General features: G+C 42.4%; 2 protein-coding genes across 2 annotated transcripts in view; one reads left to right on the forward strand and one right to left on the reverse strand.

Moving 5' to 3' along the window:
- Positions 1 to 3,260, forward strand: part of STARD9 (StAR related lipid transfer domain containing 9) — a 119,954-nt gene extending 116,694 nt beyond the window's left edge. Inside the window, exon 35 of the mRNA XM_050897062.1 lies at positions 478 to 3,260. Within this exon, the coding sequence (XP_050753019.1) occupies positions 478 to 579 (102 nt within the window). The 3' untranslated portion in view covers positions 580 to 3,260. The remainder of the gene's footprint in view (positions 1 to 477) is intronic.
- A 2,360-nt stretch (positions 3,261 to 5,620) lies between these two features.
- Positions 5,621 to 22,317, reverse strand: part of CDAN1 (codanin 1) — a 33,648-nt gene continuing 16,951 nt past the window's right edge. Inside the window, exons 13-28 of the mRNA XM_050897208.1 lie at positions 21,932 to 22,075; positions 21,111 to 21,277; positions 20,401 to 20,482; positions 19,623 to 19,712; positions 18,368 to 18,422; positions 17,209 to 17,342; positions 16,389 to 16,492; positions 14,736 to 14,885; positions 14,215 to 14,278; positions 13,631 to 13,709; positions 12,464 to 12,621; positions 10,799 to 10,906; positions 10,366 to 10,429; positions 9,003 to 9,205; positions 8,155 to 8,262; positions 5,621 to 7,399 (exon numbers count right to left, since the gene is read on the reverse strand). Of these exons, the coding sequence (XP_050753165.1) occupies positions 7,274 to 7,399; positions 8,155 to 8,262; positions 9,003 to 9,205; positions 10,366 to 10,429; positions 10,799 to 10,906; positions 12,464 to 12,621; positions 13,631 to 13,709; positions 14,215 to 14,278; positions 14,736 to 14,885; positions 16,389 to 16,492; positions 17,209 to 17,342; positions 18,368 to 18,422; positions 19,623 to 19,712; positions 20,401 to 20,482; positions 21,111 to 21,277; positions 21,932 to 22,075 (1,836 nt within the window). The 3' untranslated portion in view covers positions 5,621 to 7,273. The remainder of the gene's footprint in view (positions 7,400 to 8,154; positions 8,263 to 9,002; positions 9,206 to 10,365; positions 10,430 to 10,798; positions 10,907 to 12,463; positions 12,622 to 13,630; positions 13,710 to 14,214; positions 14,279 to 14,735; positions 14,886 to 16,388; positions 16,493 to 17,208; positions 17,343 to 18,367; positions 18,423 to 19,622; positions 19,713 to 20,400; positions 20,483 to 21,110; positions 21,278 to 21,931; positions 22,076 to 22,317) is intronic.

Below are 22,317 nucleotides of genomic sequence, written 5' to 3' on the forward strand. Positions count from 1 at the left end.
GAGCAAAATGGTATTTAGTCCTTTAAACTTATCTATATAAAACGTGTTTTTAAGACACAATTTTAATAATATTATCTTTAAATTATAGTAATTAGTATATGCATTTTACAGTGCATATGTGTAATGTATATGCGTTTAGAAATTTTATATGCATCTTATATTGCACTTTAGTATATGCATATACATTTTCAGTAACACTGTATCTGTCTCAAACTAGTAATGTTTAATCTAAGCTCAAACTCAAAAGCACCGTGGGTCATCCCTGCTGAAAGTAACATCAAATAGCAAAGCTTTGAGAGTCTATGGAGTATTGGGAAGGAATAGATAGAAACCACGCAGTAATGATAGCATTTGGCTGTAAACGACTTCTGTGCTTAGCATATACTTGCAACATCAGAACTATTCCAGGCTGGAGAATTGTTTTGTTCAAAACCAGGTACAAACCCCAACATGCGGCCTTTCTTCTAATTCCTGCAGGTGGATCTCGGTGCCCCGGCCATCCCCGCAAGGCTCCTGAGTTCCATTGCTAAGCGACAGCCTCTGGTGATTGCTCGACTGGCACACTTTCTTGCTAGTTAGTGTTTGGTACAAAACTGGACGCTTAACAGCAGCTGAAAGTTCATGAAGAGACACAAGCATCTGTAAGGGTAATGTAACATGCTGGCTCATAAGACAGTCACAATCAAGCCTCACTTGAGGAGCCTAACTGCTAACGTTGGACTGTACAAAAGTATAGTTAGAAAAAAGGATCATTTATTTTAGCCAACGCTGCTGAGAAGAAACCCAGCAAGTTTTATGGGGAACCCATCCTCCTGGAGACAGCTGTGGAAAACCTCCACGGAAGAGCAGGAAGGTGTGCTGTCTCAATAAAGTGCAGAGGAAGAGACTTTGCTTTACAATAGCCAGCATCTTACATGCGGAAGTGTATTATTTAATTTCTGTTTCCAAGGAGCTTCAAAGATCAGCCTTCTTTCTTTAAGAAATTTTAGGCAGCAGTGAGAAAAAGGCAATGGAAGCAACAAAATGCACTACAAAGTGGAAACAGTACACGTATGGCTTGAGACCTTTTACAAGCTCTTGAGTAGAGCTGCAAAGCCGCTTTCTAATGTTGAGATAAGTATCAAATGCAGAATTCCTAACAGTGTAGATAAATCATTTTACTTAGCTAGCTGGCTATACTTCCCCTTGAGAAGGGAAGTTAAAAGAGCACGATATCCACTAGTCATCCTACACCCTGGATAGATTTTTCTCATGTAACTGGCTGACTGCTTGCAGCCAGTATAAGGTATTTCAGATTGCCACCACACTATGCAGCATCAGTGGAAACCACCACACCTCAGGACACAGTTTTACTGCACTGCAGAATTAGGTGCTTTGAAATAAAGAAACCAAACTGACAGTTGTAAACAGTGACACTTTGTCATTAATAGGGAGTAGTACTGAGTAATCAGCTTGTTTCTAGAATTTAAATCCTGCAAATAAGAGTAGCTCCAGCATTTTTCCACAATGGCTTTTTCCATCAGCCCTTCTACACTTCTACCCAAATGCATTAAGAGTTGAAAATCTAGCCTGGTCATAGTCTTATCGCACTACTTCGTCGTAACGTGACCAGCTGTCTCACTGCAGTCAATACAGACTCTTCCCATTCAGTTACCTCATGGTATTTCTGTTGAACTTAGTCCAACAATCCTGCTGTCAGCCTTTACAGGTTTGGTCAACACACTCCCTAGTTTGGTCACACATTCCTAAAATTAAACAAAACCACAACCAACTCAAATGTCTGAGTAACTTCATTTAGTTCTTCAGCACAATGGTAAAGAATCACTTCAGATATCTTATCTAAGCAATAAAAGCTGCTATGATATGCTTTCTTTAGCTCAAAAAAGCCCACATTGTTCAAGAAGCTGTTGCACTTTAAATTTGTCAAGTGAGAGATACGTATTCAAGCACCCACCTTACCAGAGTCAGTGTCTGCTACTTTAATGCAGTTACTTTCAGTAAAAGATGCATTTTCCCAGCGCACAGTGAAGTTAGCTGCACTTCCCACCTTTGAGTTCAAGAGCCAAGATCTGCTTTTACTATATCTTTGCACAGGTGTGGTTTTGGCTCTCAGCTTCTATGTTACTTCCTGTTACTAATATGTTAAGTTTTAAAAGATAATAGATATTTTAAATTGATATTTAAGAAAATAGCAGATTTGATACATACCAGCCCAAGGCTTTTCCCCCTCCCCCCAAACTATACCAGGTAGGATAACAAAACCTTTCACTTACAAATTTGCTTTGTTTTATCTTTAGATGGTCATGGTTACAATCTTAACACCAATATATTACTGTTCTCTTTTGGTGAGGCTCAGCCTTTTCGTAAAAGCCTGCCAAACTGGGTCATGGCATGGTTCACTTCAAGCCTCATGCATCTTCCGTAGCCCCTCAGGAAGAAGGGGCAACCTGTCACAAAGTTTTCTGCAACTGAGCGAGAAGACAGATTTCCAGATTTGCAACCTGTCATACAGTCCCCACATTTTGGTGGAAACCAAGAAAGGAAGAGCAAACAAGGCAGTACGTAAAAGCCCTAGAAAAAATGAGCAGCAACAGCAGCACCGTGTATTGGCTCTGTCCCCAGTGCTGCTTCCATGGATTTCCAGAGGAGGTAGCAGAGGGCTTCATACAATCCAAAAAAGATTTGCTCAGTGCTTCACTTTTTTTTCCTTTTATTTTGGACATGGCACTAGTGATAAAAAAGCAGTTTTTGTAGGAAAAACATCTAGGGGGACTCCTGTTGATCAACGATGCCAGTGCCTGTGAAGGATAATGTCTTATTGTACAGTGCATCAGATGTTTATTTTTATATATACATAAGATTTTTTTCTATGTTTACAGATTAAGTTATTTATATATGCTTGTTTTGAAGCGTTTTTATATGCTAGCAAAGCTAAGTTTTATTTTTATCAGTATTGAATTAATGTAACTTTTTTTTTAATACAGTCTTCAATTGATACTAAAAAGCCTATTTATATGAATGTTTTCTTTTGCAAATATAACATTTTATGGTACCTGTTAATGTACGGCATTGGTTTGTTTGGAAGGAAGAAATAAAAACCCAGCAGATATCTAATTTGTTAATCTACAACGGGCAAAAACCAACTTCCTGTAAGTTACTGCTGAGCAGTAGATGATCAAACCAATTGTATTGTACCACCTACTGTTGCATCTCTGCTCTTAATCAAGATTGCTATTTTCATACCCACAATAAATGGTATTTTCTACACAAGAAAACGTGTCCCCTGTTGTTTTGCTCCGGCTAAGATACCCATCTATGGAACTATGTTGGATGGAGAAATAACATTGTATTGGGTTTGCATGGCAAGGTTTTGGTAGCGGGTAGGGGCTACAGGGTGGCTTCTGTGAGAAGCTGCTAGAAGCTTCCCCTATGTCTGATGGAGCCAATGCCAGCCGGCTCCAAGTTGGACCTGCTGCTGGCCAAGGCTGAAACAATCAGCAATGGTGGTAGCACCTCTGTGATAACATGTTTAAGAAAGGGAAAAACGTACTGTGCAGCAGCAATTGCAGACAGAGAGAGGAGTGAGAAGATGTGAGAGGAACAACTCTGCAGACACCAAGGTCAGTGAAGAAGGAGGGGGAGGAGGTGCTCCAGGCGCCAGAGCAGAGATTCCCCTGCAGCCAGTGGTGAAGACCATGGTGAGGCAGGCTGTCCCCCTGCAGCCCATGGAGGTTAATGGTGGAGCAGATATCCACCTGCAGTCCGTGGAGGACCCCATGCTGGAGCAGGTGGATGAGCCCGAAGGAGGCTGTGACCCTGTGGGAATCCCATGCTGGAGCAGGCTCCTGGCAGGACCTGTGGCCCCATGGAGAGAGGAGCCCACACTGGAGCAGGTTTGCTGGCAGGACTTGTGACCCTGGCGGGGACCCACGCTGGAGCAGTCTGTTCCTGAAGGACTGCACCCCATGGAAGGGACTCATGCTGGAGCAGTTAGTGAAGAACTGTAGCCCGTGGGAAGGACTCACGTTGGAGAAGTTCATTGAGGACTGTGTCCTGTGGGAGGGACCCCATGCTGGAGCAGGGGAAGAGTGTGAGGAGGCCTCCCCCTGAGGAAGGAGCAGTAGAGACAACGTGTGATGAACTGACCCCAACCCCCATTCCCCATCCCCCTGCCCCGTTGCAGGGGGAGGAGGTAGAGAACTCAGGAGTAAAGTTGAGCCTGGGAAGAAGGGAGGGTTGGGGGGAAAGTGTTCTAAGATTTAGTTTTTATTTCTCATCCTACTCCAATTTGATTGGTAATAAACTAATTTCCCCAAGTCGAGTCTGTTTTGCCCGTGACAGTAATTGCTGAGTGATCTCCCTGTCCTTATCTCAACCCATGAGCCTTTCATTATATTTTCTCTCCCCTGTCCAGCTGAGGAGGGGGAGTGATAGAGCGGCTTTGGTGGGCACCTGGCATCCAGCCAGGGTCAACCCACCACAAACATAAAGGCTAGCCTGTGATAAAAGGTGTAGGTCTCCTACTTACCTGCTGAGGAATGTGCATGGGATAAGAATGTGTGGCACAAGAGTCAAGAAGCCAGTCACTGCTTAAATTTGGTTTCTGTGACGCATTGCCTTGTCAAGGCAAAGGGGTTGTTTTGTTTTGAAACGAGGCACTGGCTGAAGCTTCTTCCTGAGTCCAGTTATACAACTCCTCTGACCTGCACATCCAGAAAGAAGTTAATATAATGCCGTTTTTCCTCATTCTCTTTTGAGAGTTGTGAGTTTGCAGTAGGCAAGACTGACAGAAGGAAGGCCACACACTCTGACCTAGCTTGCCATGAGCTCTCTTCTCCCTCCTGCTCTCCTCCTTGCAGCACCTCTGGCACTACAGCTAGAGGCAGCACACAGGGAACAGGTACAATGCTTGAAGCACTCACACCGAGAGGAGTCTACCAGCCCAGTGGGACTGCAGAGAGTCACGCATCCTCATGAGAGTGTCCCCACTGCTGAGTATCCCCTAAGCAGAAAACAGCGTGCTATACAATTGTTCCTCAGGTTTAGTTACGAAGAAGTCAGGTGTCTGGCTTTACAGAGCAACCAAGGCTGAGTACCACGGGATGCCCAGGAACGAGAGTAACTGCACTGAGACAGTGCAGAACATGGAAACAGAGGTGTTTCTTACCTGCTGGTTCCCACTGAAGAACTGACTGCCTTCTGCCCAGCAGGGCACAACTATGCTCTCTGGACGTAGTAAACTGCCCCTGGGGCTTGGTCACCTTTTAAATAAAAATTTCCAAGCATGTTGTATTAGAGAGAGATAATTCAGGTATGTTGATGTAATGAAAATAGCTGTGGCCATGGTATCTATGCAAACCATTTTAGAATACCCAAAGTCAGTTCCAGAGCCAAGAGCACCTTTTTAACCATTATAGATTCTACCTTCTTCCCCCTTCCACCACCCCCACCCCCCTTATTATAACAAAATAAAGTTATATTTCAGTATGAGCAAAGCAGCAGCAGGCTGGACAGGAGAGATTACTACACTTTCTCTGCCCCACGCTTAGTGGCAAGGCATCTTTTTGTACTTCACCCCAGTACAACGAGGTTATATATTGATAGCTTGAACACAAACCAGGACATTTAATCCAGTTTATTATGACAAACAACAACTTCAAATGAGATCTGCAGCAAAAATGTCACACAATACTCAGCCTCAGGGAGCAGGTATGGCAAGATATGGTGTACTTCCTATTTTGATTCGCGTTACCATGTCCTTGCTGCATACACAGCATGCCTACTTCTAGGAACCCTCTGCTTCAAGCACATCAGAAAACGCCTAAAATAAGGCATGCAGATGGAACATGCCAAATCTTTCAATGCAGTGCTTAGTAACCAAGTCAAGAAAAATCTCAGTACAGTTCAGACACTGATGTTCCTGTATGGTTTCTCTCTCTGTAGCAGATATATTTTAACAGAAGCCACAGTTCTACCTAATTAGGTCTGTCTGTGGTTTTTCTTAAATCACTGACTCCAAGATGTTACCTTTTCTCGCCTCATACAAGGAAGAGGTAAGTTAATTAGCAAGCTAAAAAGCCCTGGGCTTCCCTTTGTCCAGATGTTGTTCTTACATAACACAGTATTTGCTCTCTGAAAAAAACCCTGCACTAACAGGACACTCCTAGACAAAAGGAAATAATATCCTCACTGCTACGGGGGTGGGGCGGGGAGGGGGGAATCGCATGACACAGCTAATGAGCACCTAGTCATATTCTGCTAGCCACCAGCAGTCCCCACCACAAACCCCAGTTTAAGGAAATACTTGGGGGGGGGGGGATGTGAACAGGAGGTCACACCCTTGGTGATGCTCTATCCTCAAGGGCAGAAAACACCCACTGTCCTCCATGAAAAGGATTCCGTTCAAAGATGTCACAGTGCTTTTTCACTACTTTGTCCACTCTGCCAGGCTGTAGTTTTCTTGCTGCAGCACTTCCTGTCTGATAAAACCCAAACTCAAGGCAAGAAGGATTATAAAAAACAGTGAATAGCAGCCAGATGCCATTTATGTTCACATACTATAAAAGTATCTTAAAAATACTGTCTTCAGTAAAAAATATAAACAGATATTTTCCCCCTTATTTCTATTAAAACCCCGGGAAATTACAAGTTCTGTTTCCAACAAGAGATGGAAAAACACTTAAGCATCTACATCCTTTAAGAATAATGCCATCAATGTTCTGGTGTATATATTTAATATGGTTTAACTTTTAAAATGAGTCTTAAAAAAATTAAAATCAAACCTTCAAAATTGAGCTTACAATGAAAAATAAATATAGGCTCATCTCCATGTCATACAGGTTCACCTTTTCCCTCCCCTGACAGTACAGTCTTTGTTAAAAGACAGCATGAGAAATCACATTAAGTTAAGAGACAGCCACCAGGAAACCATCTCTCTGATCACTAAGTAACTTGTCCACTTGAATCGATTCCTGGGTTTGGTCACAGCCTGTTGCTGCACGAATACAAAAAGTGTCTAAAAAACAGCTGCTCTGAGCCACGATCAAGGTGCTTAAAGGACTTTTGACTTGGAGATCCATTTGCTGACGTACATCCTTCAGCATAGTCACCACGGCAAAATGTCCATGAACAGAAAGACCAGTGCAGGTTTTGCACAAAGTGACCTCTTCTCTGCAGTACGCTCCCAGCAAAGAGCTCACAATGCATTCAGAAACACTAAAAACTCTGTTTGCATCTTCATGAGTAATTTTTGTCCACAGAGAGTACACCTCCACTAACTTTGTGCTGTCACAGTACCTAGAGATTGTCTGGTCAGCTCACAAGGGTTAGTCCTGGGCTCTTCTATATGATGTTCTGATATAAATACTCTGGACAGCATTTCCAATTCTTTTAAGAAATCCTGTAACAAACAGACACAAACCAGAGAGCCCTTATTAACAAATGTCAACAAAGAGTCTTACTTAATTTTTCTAGTAAAGCACTTTACAAGGTTAAACGCGTTGTTGATGGTCTTCCAGTGCAAAAACCTAGACAAGCTACAAAATTGATTGCAAAGATGAATGCCTGTAGGTCTACATGTTCAGTCTCCCCTCTAATCCCCACACTCTTCTCAGAAAAGATCACTGCCACAGTTTAAATGGTTAAACATCTCCAATATGCAAGTGCTCACCAGCCTTGAAATACTGTCCGTTTTTAGCAAGGGAGCTGGGCAGTTTTCTACATTTTGACTCTGGCTGGAATAGTCTGACTCCTCTTACATTCTGGTGGTCGGAGACAAAGAGGTTTAAATGCAAGCCTGGTCAGTTAAGACCCTTCCCAACATGTCATTCTCAGCTGGAGCACGGCAAACACATTCAGGCTAGAACTGAGAGCTGGTAACTGAGCCAGCTGGTCTCCAAACTGGTTTACAATTTTCTTGGAAATGTTTCCACTGCACGGGCAACACAGGGATTCACACAAGTACAGATTTCAGCCGAACACTAGTAACAGTAACAAGCTTGTTGGCAGCCATTCCTTCTGCTGCATTAAGCAGGAACTACAATAGATAGGGAAGGTTATGGGCTTCATCTGCATGAAATAGAACTACAAGGACTGACTGTTTCTGTAGCTTTACTTTTTATTTCACTTGTTGTTCACACACATCTCATTACTTACTGAGGGCCAAGGGAGCTCTTCAAGGCTACGTAAGCAACTCTCTATTTCACTAGTTCTCATTAGTTCATGTTCTACAAGACCATGAAGCACGAAAAGGAACAAATCCCACTGCAGAAGAGAAAAAAAAATCAACAACTCAAAAAGAAATGGATTTTGTGTTCATTTCTTTATCCCTATACAATCCATGTTTTTCTTCTTGGATGAGAATGTGGAGAAAAGGAGCGAAAGGAGAAAGCACATTATTTATCTGTGTGTAGCAATGAAGGACACCAAAGACCAACATCCAAAACGAGTGAGCAAAATTCCTCTAGTTCATACATTGTATCCTACCATAAAGTCTCAAAATTTCTAATTCTCATTTTCCAAACACACCAAGTATTTTATTCCTGTGTGTTCAAGAACAGCTTGGAAAATTCACCTTCCAAAATAAGCTGGCTTTAGCCTGCAACTAAATAGGGCAATTTTCAGCTTCATAGTTGGGGATCTTATAACACCAATACGCATGCAAAAATGAAAGCTGGTAAAAGACACACAAATGCAACCGATTACAAGGTCACGTGCGTTCAGTCCTCAATCTCCCAGGCCAAAGGGGCCATTTTGCCATTTGTTCCTATATTAAACTGTGCCTTCCTGACAGCGCCCCAGACAGGTATCAAACACTGACAAGTAGCATGCAGTCCTCTTTTCCTCTACCCCCGTAGAAACAACGCCAGCTAACAGCAGACCAAATCCTGCTGGCCTCATTCACACAAGCAATCAGTTAACACTGCAGGCAGGCAGAACTCTTCTGTGAATATATCAGATCAGAGTGGATAACTGGCAGCTCCACAGATCGGAATAAGTTTTACCTCTCGCTGCTTAACTTCTGCAAGGTGACCAACGTTCTTCTTGCTGAACATCAGCTGCACAGGAACAGGTGTCCCAAAGTCCTCCTTCCAGACAGAAAGCAGCAGTTTTAGAAGGCCATAGGTGGGATTATTCTTTACACGCAGCCTCTCGGAGCTCTTCTCTGGGGACTTGAACCCGAGACTCAGAGGAACGCGATCTGAAACTGTAAGAAAAGGAAAAAAGATGAACTTCTATAGCTGCATTGTTTTCCTTTCATAGTCATCATCTTGGTCCAACAACACATTTTGCTTAGCTGTTATCTAAACAATCACTGAAGTAAAAACACTTAGTGAGTGTAAACCAGTGAACCTAAGAGGACTGGAGTTCAGAAACATGCAAAATTACGAGCTTTGAAACCATCCAAACAAGTATTACATAGGAAGATATTTATACTACTCAGATAAAGAATACTATTTGGTTGGCATATAGCCCCAAGTCTTGAAAGACAACTGACTAAAGTCAGCCTAATATTTAATAAAAGAGGACCTAGGTGTTACTCCAAAAGAGAAGAGTGTAAAACATTTAAATCTATAAACAGATTAAATAGTTGTTCATAGTTTTGACTATAGGCAGAGTTGCGTAACTTCACAGAAGTGAAAGCAAAGCTGAACAGTGTTTAACTGCAGCTAAACATACACAGAGGGAAGATACCACATCTTCCTTGGTACAGTCTAATAGAACAGGGCAGATTTACATTGCTGCCCCCAGGGATGAAATTTCACAATATTCAGACATGAACCGCTTTCTGAAAGAATGAACCATGTATAAAACTTCTTCAGAAGGTTCTAAAACCAGGAAATTAGAAGGTCGCTCAGGGAGAAAACACCTGCATCCAGATCACTAGCTCCTGCTGAGAGAAACATTGTATTTAACACATTAGAGCAAGAGGAAAAAAACCTGAAAACGCACACAGAAGTCACAATACACAAAAAACAAGTTACTTCCATTCTCTCCAAAAAGAGCCATAAAAATATGATTTAAGGGAACAGGCCCTTGCTTTTAGGGAAAAAAACCTCAGCCACAACTTTTCAGAGCAGAAATACTGGAAATTAAATGAAGGTATCAATAAATAAAAAACAATGGAGATGTGAATGAGAACACCAGATCTGAAGGACAGTTAGTCACAGTATAACGCTGTTTTGCAGAAGGTGGAAAGGAATAAGAGCAACAACCCAAACTGACAGAAAAAAATCTGTAGACTCAATGATACCAAAGAGAAGCAAACATCCATGAGCTCTAAATACTGAAGTCTCTGACCCCAAGGATTTAAGAAAACTGTAATAACAGATTTCAGTCTTAAATAGCTTATCATGACTGACTTACCCAGCAAAGAAGCCAACTCAACTGTGCACTTTGCCAGCTGCTGTTCTGATGTGGGACACATGAACTGGAAAACACAAAAAAAAGTGGTATCTTTGTACTGCAGACTGGACAAAACAGGGCTTCACAAGGGATAAAAATATAAGAGAAGAGCAGGCAATTACAGCAAGAAGCATAGAGCTGTAATCAGGAGACCATTAAAGACTGAAAGACGAGAAAAGATCATACATGAAAAGGGGATCCACAAAGGCTAATTTTAAGTAACAAGCAGATCTACACAGCATAAAAAAATCCAGTGCAACTTTGTCACATTTGAGCTCAGACAAAAAACATTCAACTGAACTCAACTGTGAGGCAAGGCAAGCTAACAAGTTTACAGGTATGAAGACAGCTCAAAGTGGTCCAAGGGCTTTTTTGTTGCTTTTTTTACTTCTACCTTTCTGCATCGAAGTGTCTGACTCAATCTTCCTAGCAAGCACTCCAGCCAGACGTAGTCAATCACTTCACCCTCATCCCGTGGGCCCACAGCAACACAGAGCACATCCTTGATGAAAAAGACAGCAGTAATTCACCTATTAGTATCCTGCACTTCCACAAACATATCTTTGGACCTATGACAGAGCAGTTCATAGATAGCCCTCAGGTCCTCATTGGGAAAAAAAAAAAAAAAACCAAACAAATTAAGCTAGTATCCTCCTCATTTCATAAGACAGACTAAAGCTGAATTTCTCACAACATTACCTAGGTCTGATTTTCTACCATAGTACTCATTAATGTTACAAAGTCAAAGTCAGTGAGGGCAACCAGTTCATCCTTAAGATTAACTAGCTCTGAAAGCTCTAGATAAATCTGACAGCACAGCAAGCAAGTTCAGGGTAGAAGTGCTACAGAAACCCAGAGTCCTCTTATATTGTCAAGGTAGCTTCAGTGTCAACACAAAGCTGAGTATGAAGAGCACTAATAGGGTTATGGTATGAAAACTGGTTTAGTCAATTTTACATGTGGTAGCACTTTCCATCACTGGTAATTTACCACCCAGTATCAGAAACCCAGGATGGAAATCAAAAGAAAAAAAAATTTTTTTTAAAGCTGTATCTCAAGAAACCATGCAAAAATATCTTCAAAAAGCAACAGTTTACACAAAAAGCCCCTAGTTTCCTCATATACCCTACCCTCCTCTTTTTATTTTAGTTCAAGCAAGAAAGCATTAAAGGATGTGTACTCATTCTTATACAATTGCTGGAAATGCAATGATAGTGAGATCGAGTATAACTGCTCAAACAGACAAGAAGCAGCAAAAAAATAGGCAGAATACACAATGCTAAAAAAGTGACCTTTTTAGAATTCTTCTTTTCCTCATGGGTTACTCACACAGGTTATGTAATTGCATGATTTTTAAAAGAACAGTGACCTTTTAAAAGCCTGGGAGAAAAGACCAAAATGTAATTTCAACCAGCTTGAACAGAAACTTGCTTGGATCTAAGGCTGCAATTAAGTCCATACCATCACCTTCTTTTTAAGATATTCTGATTCTCCCTAATTATAGCTGAATGAAGGTGCAGATGCAGACTGGCAAAAATCTTTCAACAGATTTGTACAGATTCATCTGACACTTAATTCAATGTAGAATTCTTGGTGTATAAGATGGGACAGGCTACCAAGTTCTGCAGAACTGAAAGGACCAACAGCAAATACTTACTCTAAATGGAGACCGGGAGACTCTCCATAAAAAGAGTAGGTCTACAAAAAGTAGCTATTTTGATATGCTGACTCTTCAGCATACAGTTGTACACAACGCTCACCACACTATGGTTTCTATGCTACCTGTGTCAAAAAGGCCACTGCCATGCTACCAGAAATCCTGTATTTGAGATAGTACTCCTGACCAGGGAACTCTGATCTCCACACAGACAGCAAGCAGGGGGATGAAAAAAAACCATGAGACCTTTCCATCGAGCTTCCTAAACACTCCTCACAGCCAGTTCCTTAGAACCAGAACATCCCCTTTTTAAAAAACAAAACAAAACAAAAAACCCCCAACATACCCTACGTGAAAAATAAAGAGGGAGTTAGGGCAAGCCAGGAAGTGAATACTATGTACCTTAATCTCGTTGATGATTTGGGATGGAAACGGAGCACAGTGCTGACAGCCTGGAGGGCAGTCCCTTCTCAACTCCAGAGCATCCTCGCCAGGCAAGGGAAGTCCTGGGACTTTCAGCATTCTGTTGAAGGTTGCCTTCACTTCTCTTTTGATGAGTGCTACAAAGAACAGGGAACAAATCCTGTCTACGTCTGCTTTTCTCTCCAGCAAGGCAGACAACTGTTTCCAAACACTACCCTTATTAGCCTCTCATTTTGAGGGCCGTGGTGAATGAGGAAAGGACAGTTTACACTTTCAAACCCCTCTCACTCTGAGCTCCCATTATGTTTAATGGGCAGAGGCACAGGTGGAGAGAGTGTGTTCACCTACAGCTCTAAAAGGCAGCCACCCATTACCATCAGGTACCACTGGCAACTCATCTCATTTTCCATCAAAATATTTCAGTGGGTTTAATGAACACAGTAGCTAAGCCAGGAAGCAATGCCAAAGTAGAAAGCTGAATAAGCGTGATCATATCAGTTCAACCACTGTGCCCATGAAAGCCATATGTTTTCTACCAAAATAAGTTTTGACCAGCATTCAAAACACTAAACTCCTGCTGCTGCAAATGGTGCTGGATATTCCTCCCCAGATTCTTGGCACAACCTCCTGAAACAATGGGTTTTCAGAGATTCTGAAGAGTTGCCAGAGCACTATTACAGAGTAAAAGGACTACAGTTGCCTTCAGCCTGCTGAAAACAGATCCAGTCCAAGAGGTGTTTGTTTTACAGAAGATTTCAGAAGCACTCTGTACATGTGGACCATAAGGTGGCTTGAGAGAGCAGCTGTCTGTATCATACGTTTGAAGTGCTAAGACAACTTCAGCCTAGATGACATTTTCAGAAGCAGCTTTCCACAGCATTCATTCTCACCATCCTATGAGCCTCCATAACTAAAAATCACTTACATGGGCCAAGCCTGAAAAATCCCTGAAGAAGGTTCCTGGAGCTAGAAATCATTCCTCTTATTCCTAAACAAGGAGGGACAGAGCAACTGCGTGCTTCCCACTAAAAGAAAAATGAGTAGGACCAAGTACTTTATAACACTGGTATAAATTCTACCCCTTGATCTCAGAAAAAGAATACAATACACAGGTTAGAAGCCCCAGTTCAGGGTAAGGAGACTCACCTGCAATGTTGGCAGAAAGCCAGCCACAGGCTTTCTCAGTAGCCAGTTCCACTGCGATGTCTTCTGCACTACTCAAAACCTTTACAGGGAGGATAACAAGTGATAGGAGATTTACTACCAGCCACAGCACTATAGTCAGTGAGAAGTCAGAAGGAAATCTAGAGGGAAAAAGCTTAATTTTGGCATGCAACATTTAAACAGAGCACCACCACCTCTGTGGGAACTGCTGCTCTGAGCAATAGGACTGACACATTTTGATTTCCCAAACCTCAACAACCCCATACAAACCCCATCAACTCTTGGGGAAGCTGATGCTAAACCCAAAGCATTATCCTTGCAAGATTAATGCAATTTATATACCATTCTAGTCTCAACAGTTAGCTATTGGCTAGAGTATCACTTTAGCCAGAATATCCAAGCAGCCTGGCAGAGATGACTCTCCTTAGCTATTAGTCCTCACATGAGGGCATCAATAGATTTCATTGTCCTAAGCTATTAAGGGATAAGTGAAGCAGCAATGAAAAAATGGTAACGGTCCAGACTTAAAGTCAAGGCCTTTAGTAAGTTTTAGTGAAAATACATACTGCTGCAGATGTCTCTTCTGGCAATAACACCCTTACTGCCTCAGGACCTTTCTTTTTGCAAAATCTGCAAGAAAAGAAAGAAAATGTGCCACAGGATTAGTCAAAGCTCTCGGACAACTCTCAGAGGTTCATTACTGTAGCAACTTTCAAGCACTCTCTTACAGTCAAAACCAGCTGGAAGACTGCAGTGAATTAAGTCAGACCAAAAGAACCAGACAAGGAAAGAGCAATTACAAGCCACCAAGCTGCAATACTCAGTTTTCCAAAGAGGGGAAATACAATAGCTGCAACGGATGTCCGTTTGGAGCTGGATGCGGAGGGACACACAGCACCTTTATTCCTTCCTACAAATACAGCATTAACTGGCTGGAGGCGCAGCAGACAGTCACCCTAAGAAGAGCAGAGGTCAGGGTTTATAATTACCAGAACTTGAGCACGACAGGCCAAGCCAAATTAGGCTTATAGATTCCGCAATAAGAAGAGAAGGGAAGGCACAAGTTTAAATAACTTTTCCTCCTTACTCTCTGCCTTTGATGAGTGCCTGGGCCCCTTCCTCATACAGATGAGCGCACACCTCTTCAAGCAGCTTGTCATGATTAGCATCCTCCTCCTTCACTTTATCCTGCAACATGACTTCAGCCCTTTGAACCAACTCTGCTACCAGTGTTGCCCTGTAAAAAAACCAAGAACAATCAGACAGACTAAACTCAATACAAGAAACAGTGTACACTAACTATAACCAGCTGTTCTCCCCAATTTAGGAGGATATCCATCTCAAATGCGATAAACCACTCTGCTAAAAAAGAACTAACCACACTGCATTTAGTACTGTACCATCTCCTTGTTCTTCTTGTAAGGAAGAAAGCAGCAATGAAGATATCAAAATAATACTAAGACTCAAGAGTCAAAAGCCTTTAGGTTTTCATAGAAACACATATGGTTACAGGCATCTTTTCTGGTAGCAATACCCTTATACTCTCAATAGATAGTGGTCAGAAGTTCAAAGATGTCAACAGCAGCCCACCACAACCAGCATTCCTTGTGGGCTGATACCGTTTAATGTCTTCAACAAGTGGGACAATGGGACAGTGCAAACTCTCAGCAAGCTCATGAGTGACATGCTGGAGGGAGGGCTGCCATTCAGGAAGGACTGTGACAAGGTGGAGAAACAGGCTGACAGTGGGGTGGTGACTGTGCACTTGTATAGGCTGGGGTCTACTGGCTAGGGAGCAGCTCTGCAGAAAAGGATCTGGGGTTCCCAGCAGACAAGCTAAATGAATTAGCAGCGTCCAAAGAAAGCCAACTTTATACTGGGCTGACATTAGCAACAGTGCAGCCAGCAAGTCAAGGGAAGTTACTGCCTCCCTCGCCACTGTGAGGCTGCATCTGGAGTACTGTGTCCAGCTTTGGGACCCCAGTACAAGCCATTGACAATTTGAGTGACTGCAGGAGAAAAGAAAAAAATCATTAAGATAGCTGGGATGCTGGAGCACACAACCTACAACGAGACTGGGGGAGCCGGTTTCACTTCACCTGGAGAAGAGAAGGTGAAAGGAGAAGGGCGGGCTATAGAGAAGACAGAACAAGACTATTCCAGGAAGTGTGCAGCTAAAGGTTGACAGGCAACACGCACAGGCTGGAACAAGGGAAATTCTGATAGGATATAAGGAAACATTTTTCACAAAGCCTGGGAAAGTTAGGCATTGGAACATGGTACTAAGAGGCTGCTGAATCCCCATCCTTAGAGACTTTCACAACTCAACTGGAAAAGCTGCCAAGCAACCTGATCTAACTTGAAAACTGGCCCTGCTTTGAGCAGGAGTTTGGATCAGATGACGTCCAGAGGTCCTTCTGACCTGAGATTTTCCTATCATTAGCAAGAATGTTCTGAAAGGGATACAAAGTCTCAAAATGCTGCATTATGTGCACATTCCAAGTGTCCCACAGTCATATAACCCTCCTCTCTGCATCCCTTCACAAATTCCCCTCTATGATGGCAGTCAGATGTTGCTGGACCCCACTGTCATAGCCTTATATAGCCTTGGTGTTCTGCTATACAGCATGCTCTGAGAGAAGCTTTCTTTCCCCCATACACACAATTTTCAAGGATCAACTCTTTGCCTCATTAGTGTAAAGTTACTTCTTAAGTCACAGAACAGATCACCAGCACTTACTTGATGTGCTTAACACAGTTGGATCCCACCCTCTCTGCCACAAATTCAACTGTTCTCCGCAGGGAGGGAGGCTGGTTGTGGAAGAAGGCCTGTTCCAACTCTACCTGTTCAAAAGAAAAGTGTTACAATTGATTAGAGCACTCCACCCAGATCCTCCTTGCCTCAACACAGGAATGGACAGAACTACCATCTGTAATTGTGCTAAAAGGCACGCAATTTGCCTACACTAGAACTTTCTGCTACTGTAGCATTCAGCACCCCTGTAAAATATTTGCTCCCTATTTCCTTCTAACAATTTAACCCAAAGCTCATTATCAGGGTTTATGCTACAAAAGCAAATGCCCAGTAAACGAAAGAATGGGAGAGTTCTGACAGCACCTACTAGTGCTGAGTCACCACATAGGGTTTGTTTTTGGAAAGAAAGGATCCTCGCTTTTAATTACAGGCTGGTAATCCTGTAGACTCCTACACAGTTCGTTCTTTCCGCAGAAAGTGTGGCTACAATCTAACCAAAACAGAGTATGAGAAACATACCAACATTTTATGTTAAAGAAGAGGCAGACAGAGAAATAGGCTAGTTGTTCCAATTGCAAGAATGTTTACTGAAGTTACCTGGATTTCAACACCCACGTGGTATCCCAGCCACATGACTATAACAGAAGGATGAGGAGTAAGGATACCCGACTGTTAAAAACAATGTTCCCTGCTGCCTAGGCCCATTCTTTTCTTTCCCTAGCACTAGGATACCACCACGTACCCTACCCTCACACAAGCAATTTCTTCTGCCCTGCTTCCCCTTGTGACTCCCTGATTTCATTACCTGCAGTTTCCGCTGTGTGACAGAAGCCTTGGGTGCCAAGGACTCTGCAGCTGTGGGAGTGATTTTCCTTATAAAGCCACCATTTTTTGCTCCACTACCAGCCACAAAAGAGGCAAGTAGTTTCCGCAGCTCACCTGTACAGAAAAACATGCAAAAGCAGTCATCGTCCCCATAAGCAAGGGAACAAACCAAAACTCAAGAGAGACACTTTCACATTGTCAGTCCTGTTTCCAGAGCAGATTCTCTCAGCTTCTGTGAAAGCTGAAGTTTCAGAAAAGCAGAGGGGCATCCCATGCATTTAACTGGCAGGGCATAGCAAGGCAGACAAGGCTCCAAAGATAAAAGAGGAGGCTTCCAAAAAGCTCCCTGGCACACAGGACTTGTTCAGAAGGATCAGGAAGCAGTCATTTCTATGCATCCCTTTTCAGCATGGCAAGCAGGGACTGTAAAGTCTACAAGCACAACAAGGCAAGCAGAGCTACACAAAATTCCAACAGGGTCAGGAGAAAATACCAGGGGAAAAGCGTGAAGACATGTTCAACCCCTAGAAGCTTTCGTGATGCAGGTTTAATATACAGTTTTCCTAGCAGCTAAGTCCCAAGAAGCAGAGCACCATCCCACCATCTGGAACTCGCTTGTCTACAAAGAGGGATTTCACCAATGGCAGTCAGATCCCAGGAAAAAGATATCTCAACAACCGGATAAAGCACCAGGACACAAAAGGATTCTTCCCCTCTGCCTGGCAGCAGAAATATGCTCAAGGATCAAGGCATTCCTCACAGTACAAACACCTCTCCCTGTACCTAGGATGGAAAAGTTGTACACTTACTCCTCATAATGCTTCCTTCCAGTTTGTGAAGGATGAAGTCCCCTGTCCCTCTGTATTCAAGCCCTGTAGATCAACTATCCTGACTGTGTAGCCTCCCTCCCCCAGCTTCACCAGATACTATTCACAGCTGCATGAGCTTCTGCAATACAGCTTTTTATCAAGGTTGACTCATACACAACTGAGACCTGAAGTTGTGAGGAGAGATAAGAAAGATGATCCGAGGCCTCACAGTACCAAAGTACAAATATAAATAAAAACAAGAAATATAAATTAAAATAAATATATACTAATATATTTTATTTATATAGCAAATATAAATAAAACACTCACCAAGATAGGGACAGCAGGTATAAAGTAACTGCTGATCCACCAAGGGTACAGAGTCCTGGTAAGAAAAGGAAGGAAATGCTGAAAGAACACAGCAGGAAAGAAACAGTCTTCAGCAAGTCAGAAATCCCATACGTCTGGTCACAGGCAGGTTTCAGAACTGCCTTTCCATGAAAACAATAAAATAACTGGATTCCAAATCCACAGTAAAATTATGAACTTTGCAGCCCAAGTGTTCAGTCCAGCCCTGTAACACACAATGAGCTGCTCTACGTTTAGTTAGTGTAGCTCAACCTTTGCTTCTGATCACTGTCAAAGCCCAGCTGAAAGCTGATGGTTACAGAAGGGAACCAGGACTGTTGCCACAGCTGCTACTCGTAAAAGAGAAAGCTATCCATGGAGGAGACTAAATGAGGCACATCTGCTATGCATTACACCTCCACAGGTGTCTTCACCCAGACTCAGTGGAACACCGCACTCTGGAGTAATGTCACCCCAGTATTACACAGCGCAGCCAGAGGCATGGGAGGAAAAGCAACTTCAGATCCCATCCACGTGGGCAGTGTGTACCACACTCACTTGGAAAAAAAAGTCAGTTGATCTCTGCATCTTACCTCTGCCACTGAAGAGATAGTACAAAACAGAACTTTCTAATTACAACAAGATACACATGTATCTTAGCAAACATACTGCTCATTTTCCAAGGAATACTATGTATTGTCTTGCATGTCTAGGAGCTATCTGAAACATGCCATAAACTCACCTCCTTTTCTGCTTCCTCATGCTATTTTCAGTTGTTACCCTTTATCATGCAACTGGAAAACAGGTGACTCCAAAGACAGCATTCTTGCTCTTGTAGTCCCATCTTACTATTTCTGTTGAGTTCACCATTACTATTACTTATGTCTGGGAAGAGCTACAGTTCTATCAGCTCACCTTGTACTGCAATAATCAGTGAGAAAGAAAACAGCATCTGATCCTCCAGCAAAACTTGGCACCTATTCTGCAAGCCATTGCAGCAGGTCAGATGGCTCCCCTGCCTGACAAAAGCCCCAGAGCTGTAACACAGATAGTTTACAATCCAGGATGCAATGCAATTGAGGCACTTGGATAAACTGGGGCATCACATCCATTGGCCTACATATGCTCAATGCAGCTGCACTGAAGCCAAGTTCCTGATAAAAGCTTAAACTCCTGAGGCCGTGGTACGTCCACCCTCATCCACAGATTCAGAGGACATGCTACTGCACTAACTCACCAAAGCCTGAGCAGTTGTCACAGTATCCACCATCAACCCCTCTTGCCTGACATCAGTGGTAAAAAACAACTCTTCAGGGACTGACGGAACCTGAAACAGAAACTCCAGCAGTGACAACCCAAACCGCAGTCAGTAACTTACACCGTTTCTGATAAAGAGGACAATAAAATCTCACCAACCTGTCACCCACAAAAAAACCTAGCACTAAGGATCCTCTCTGCCCTAAGGAGAACCCTTCCATAAAATTAAAGATTTAGTTTGATTACAATAACATAAGCCACCTTCCTTACCCTCCCCATACAGCATCTTTCACCTTTCCAACAGGTTCCTGCTAAGCAGTTACCTTGCTTCCAACTGGAGACACAAAAGAATTTTAAAAGTTCATCACACACCATCCCTTTATCAGACAAAAAATTCCCCAGTAATTCAAGGCTGCCAGCTAGCACTCCGTCTTTGTGACAAAAGCTTCCAGTTCTAACAGGAATCAGCTGTCAATTTGCTTACAAGGATGCAGATTTATAAGTACAGAATGTGTTTCAGCAGCAATTAGAATTCCTATTGGAAAAAAAAATGTTGCTTCACACAGTTCCACTACAGGAAAATAATCCTCCATTAGAACACAGAGGATTCTTTAAACCCCACACTAGTGTAAAAAACCCCAACAAAACAACAAACTACTGTTTTGCAGTGTTTTAACTCATTTCAATACTATTTTCTATTTAATTCTGTGCCCTGCTTTTTCTTCAGGGAACAGCTGTGTACACACAGGAAACTCTACCTGAAAAAGCCAACCCAGAACTGCAAGGATCAGCAGCTTGTTCAGAAAACTCATCTCTTTATCTTCAGAAAGGACCATTAACCTGCCATGCAGCAAAAGCACCAAGAGAGAGTGTTAGATTTCAGTAGCTCAATTTTCATTAAGGAAAAAAAATCCCAAAGCACTCACTTTCTAATTATACTATTTGTCACCATGTACACATTTCTTTACTGTCTGCCTAAAGAGTGGAGAGCAAGCTCTACTTTTTTGAATGTATGGATCTGAATAACATGCTGTTCTAAGTTTACACTGGAAAAGCCAGTGTTAAGTAACTCTCTAGAATGTGCTTCAATTTTTCCTCATGTATCTAGGAAAGAAAACTAGAGCATTATTTAGGCATGGGAGACTTTGTGGGTTTAAGGTTCAAATTCAAGGTTTAACATTCACAGCTGCAGATGGAGAACGAGTGAGTGGGGATTTAAAGAATTTTGTTTACTTAATGAAAAACCACATATTTAAATCAAGTATTAATTTCCAAGTTTAGGATGTGCTCCCTTGGCAGCTTCATGTAAGATAAGAAGTGCTCATGATTTGCACAAAAAAAAAATTATGTACTTTTATAAGAATCTCAAACTAGGGCCAGCATGCATTCTCAAACACCAGGCACCCCAACTAAGCATGCAAACCTTCACAGAAAAGTTCTTAACAAATATCCCTTCCCAGGCTCTTACCTGTATACCTGCAGCAAGAGACAAAATACTTTCCTGTAGTAATCAAGGAAAGGAGCAATATGATCCACAAGGGAAAGGTATTCCACAATCCAAGGAATAGTGAGGACAGAACGTCGATCCCAAATAGATTGTCTCAGAAGCTTCAATACATCCAGTACAGGCAGGGTCTGAATGGACAACACAAGTTAAAGCAGCAGCTTGAAGGTGCCTTTTGATACTTAAAGAAAAACTTTCTGTATCTTGACTTTTCTTTCTAGGATTTCATCTTCTGTACAAATAAGAGTTGACTTTCTGGCTAATGAAAACATTTCTTTGCACACGAGTAGAGGCAAAAACCACACTATGACAGCAACCAGAGGCCGCACTGGGACTTTCAAAAGTAAGGCTATAAGCCTGACTATGTACAAGTGGAGTCAAGGTCTAACCCCTGTCTCCTTGCATTCAATATGACACACTGCTAGGAGATGGGTGCGAAACTAACAAAAACATTCCTGGTAGCTGGATTTTACACTATAAATACAAGTTGTCTTAGCTAGGTCAGAATTCTGGTATGAGAGCCCCAGATTAGCAGAAATAACAGAAGACTGAGTACCTCACCATCAGTGCATTGCTCCCTCTTTTCTATCTTACACACACTCTTCTTTCCTTTGTTCCCAAGCCCAGAATATGCAGTAGGGGCACAGAACAGTATAACATCATCCCAGGAACCACTGGCTCACTTTGAAAGGGCATAACTATTCATGATCCCCTCCTCGGATTAGAAAACCTGCCTGTCAAGCAAAAGGCCATGTTAGATTTCTTAGAAGAGTTTGGTTTCTTACTTGGTTTCTTAACGCTACTGCAGAGTCTTGCAAGTCTCTAGTTGGTTGCTCCACAGTGCGATATGGCAAGAAAACGAGAAAACCCAGGAACTTGGCAAGGAGTCGTAGGCTTAACAGGACCACAGTGAAACGCTTCTTTTCATCCTGAAATGAAAAAAAGCAAGCTGGGGCAATGCTACCCTAAACTGGCAAAGCAACTACCTACACTAAACTTCCACTCCCTTCATGTAAAAGGGCCACATAGCTTCATCACTGTTTTTAATAAAGGTAAGTTTCCAAAATACATATTTATCATGCATTTTAAATTGCTTCTGCCTCCACTGTTTCACTTATAGCGAGAAGAAATTCATTCAAGAGCTTTCTAAAACAAGCAGCTGCTCAACCAC

The sequence above is a fragment of the Gymnogyps californianus genome, chromosome 5 (genome assembly GCF_018139145.2).
Source record: "Gymnogyps californianus isolate 813 chromosome 5, ASM1813914v2, whole genome shotgun sequence".
Classification (NCBI taxonomy): Eukaryota; Metazoa; Chordata; class Aves; order Accipitriformes; family Cathartidae; genus Gymnogyps; species Gymnogyps californianus.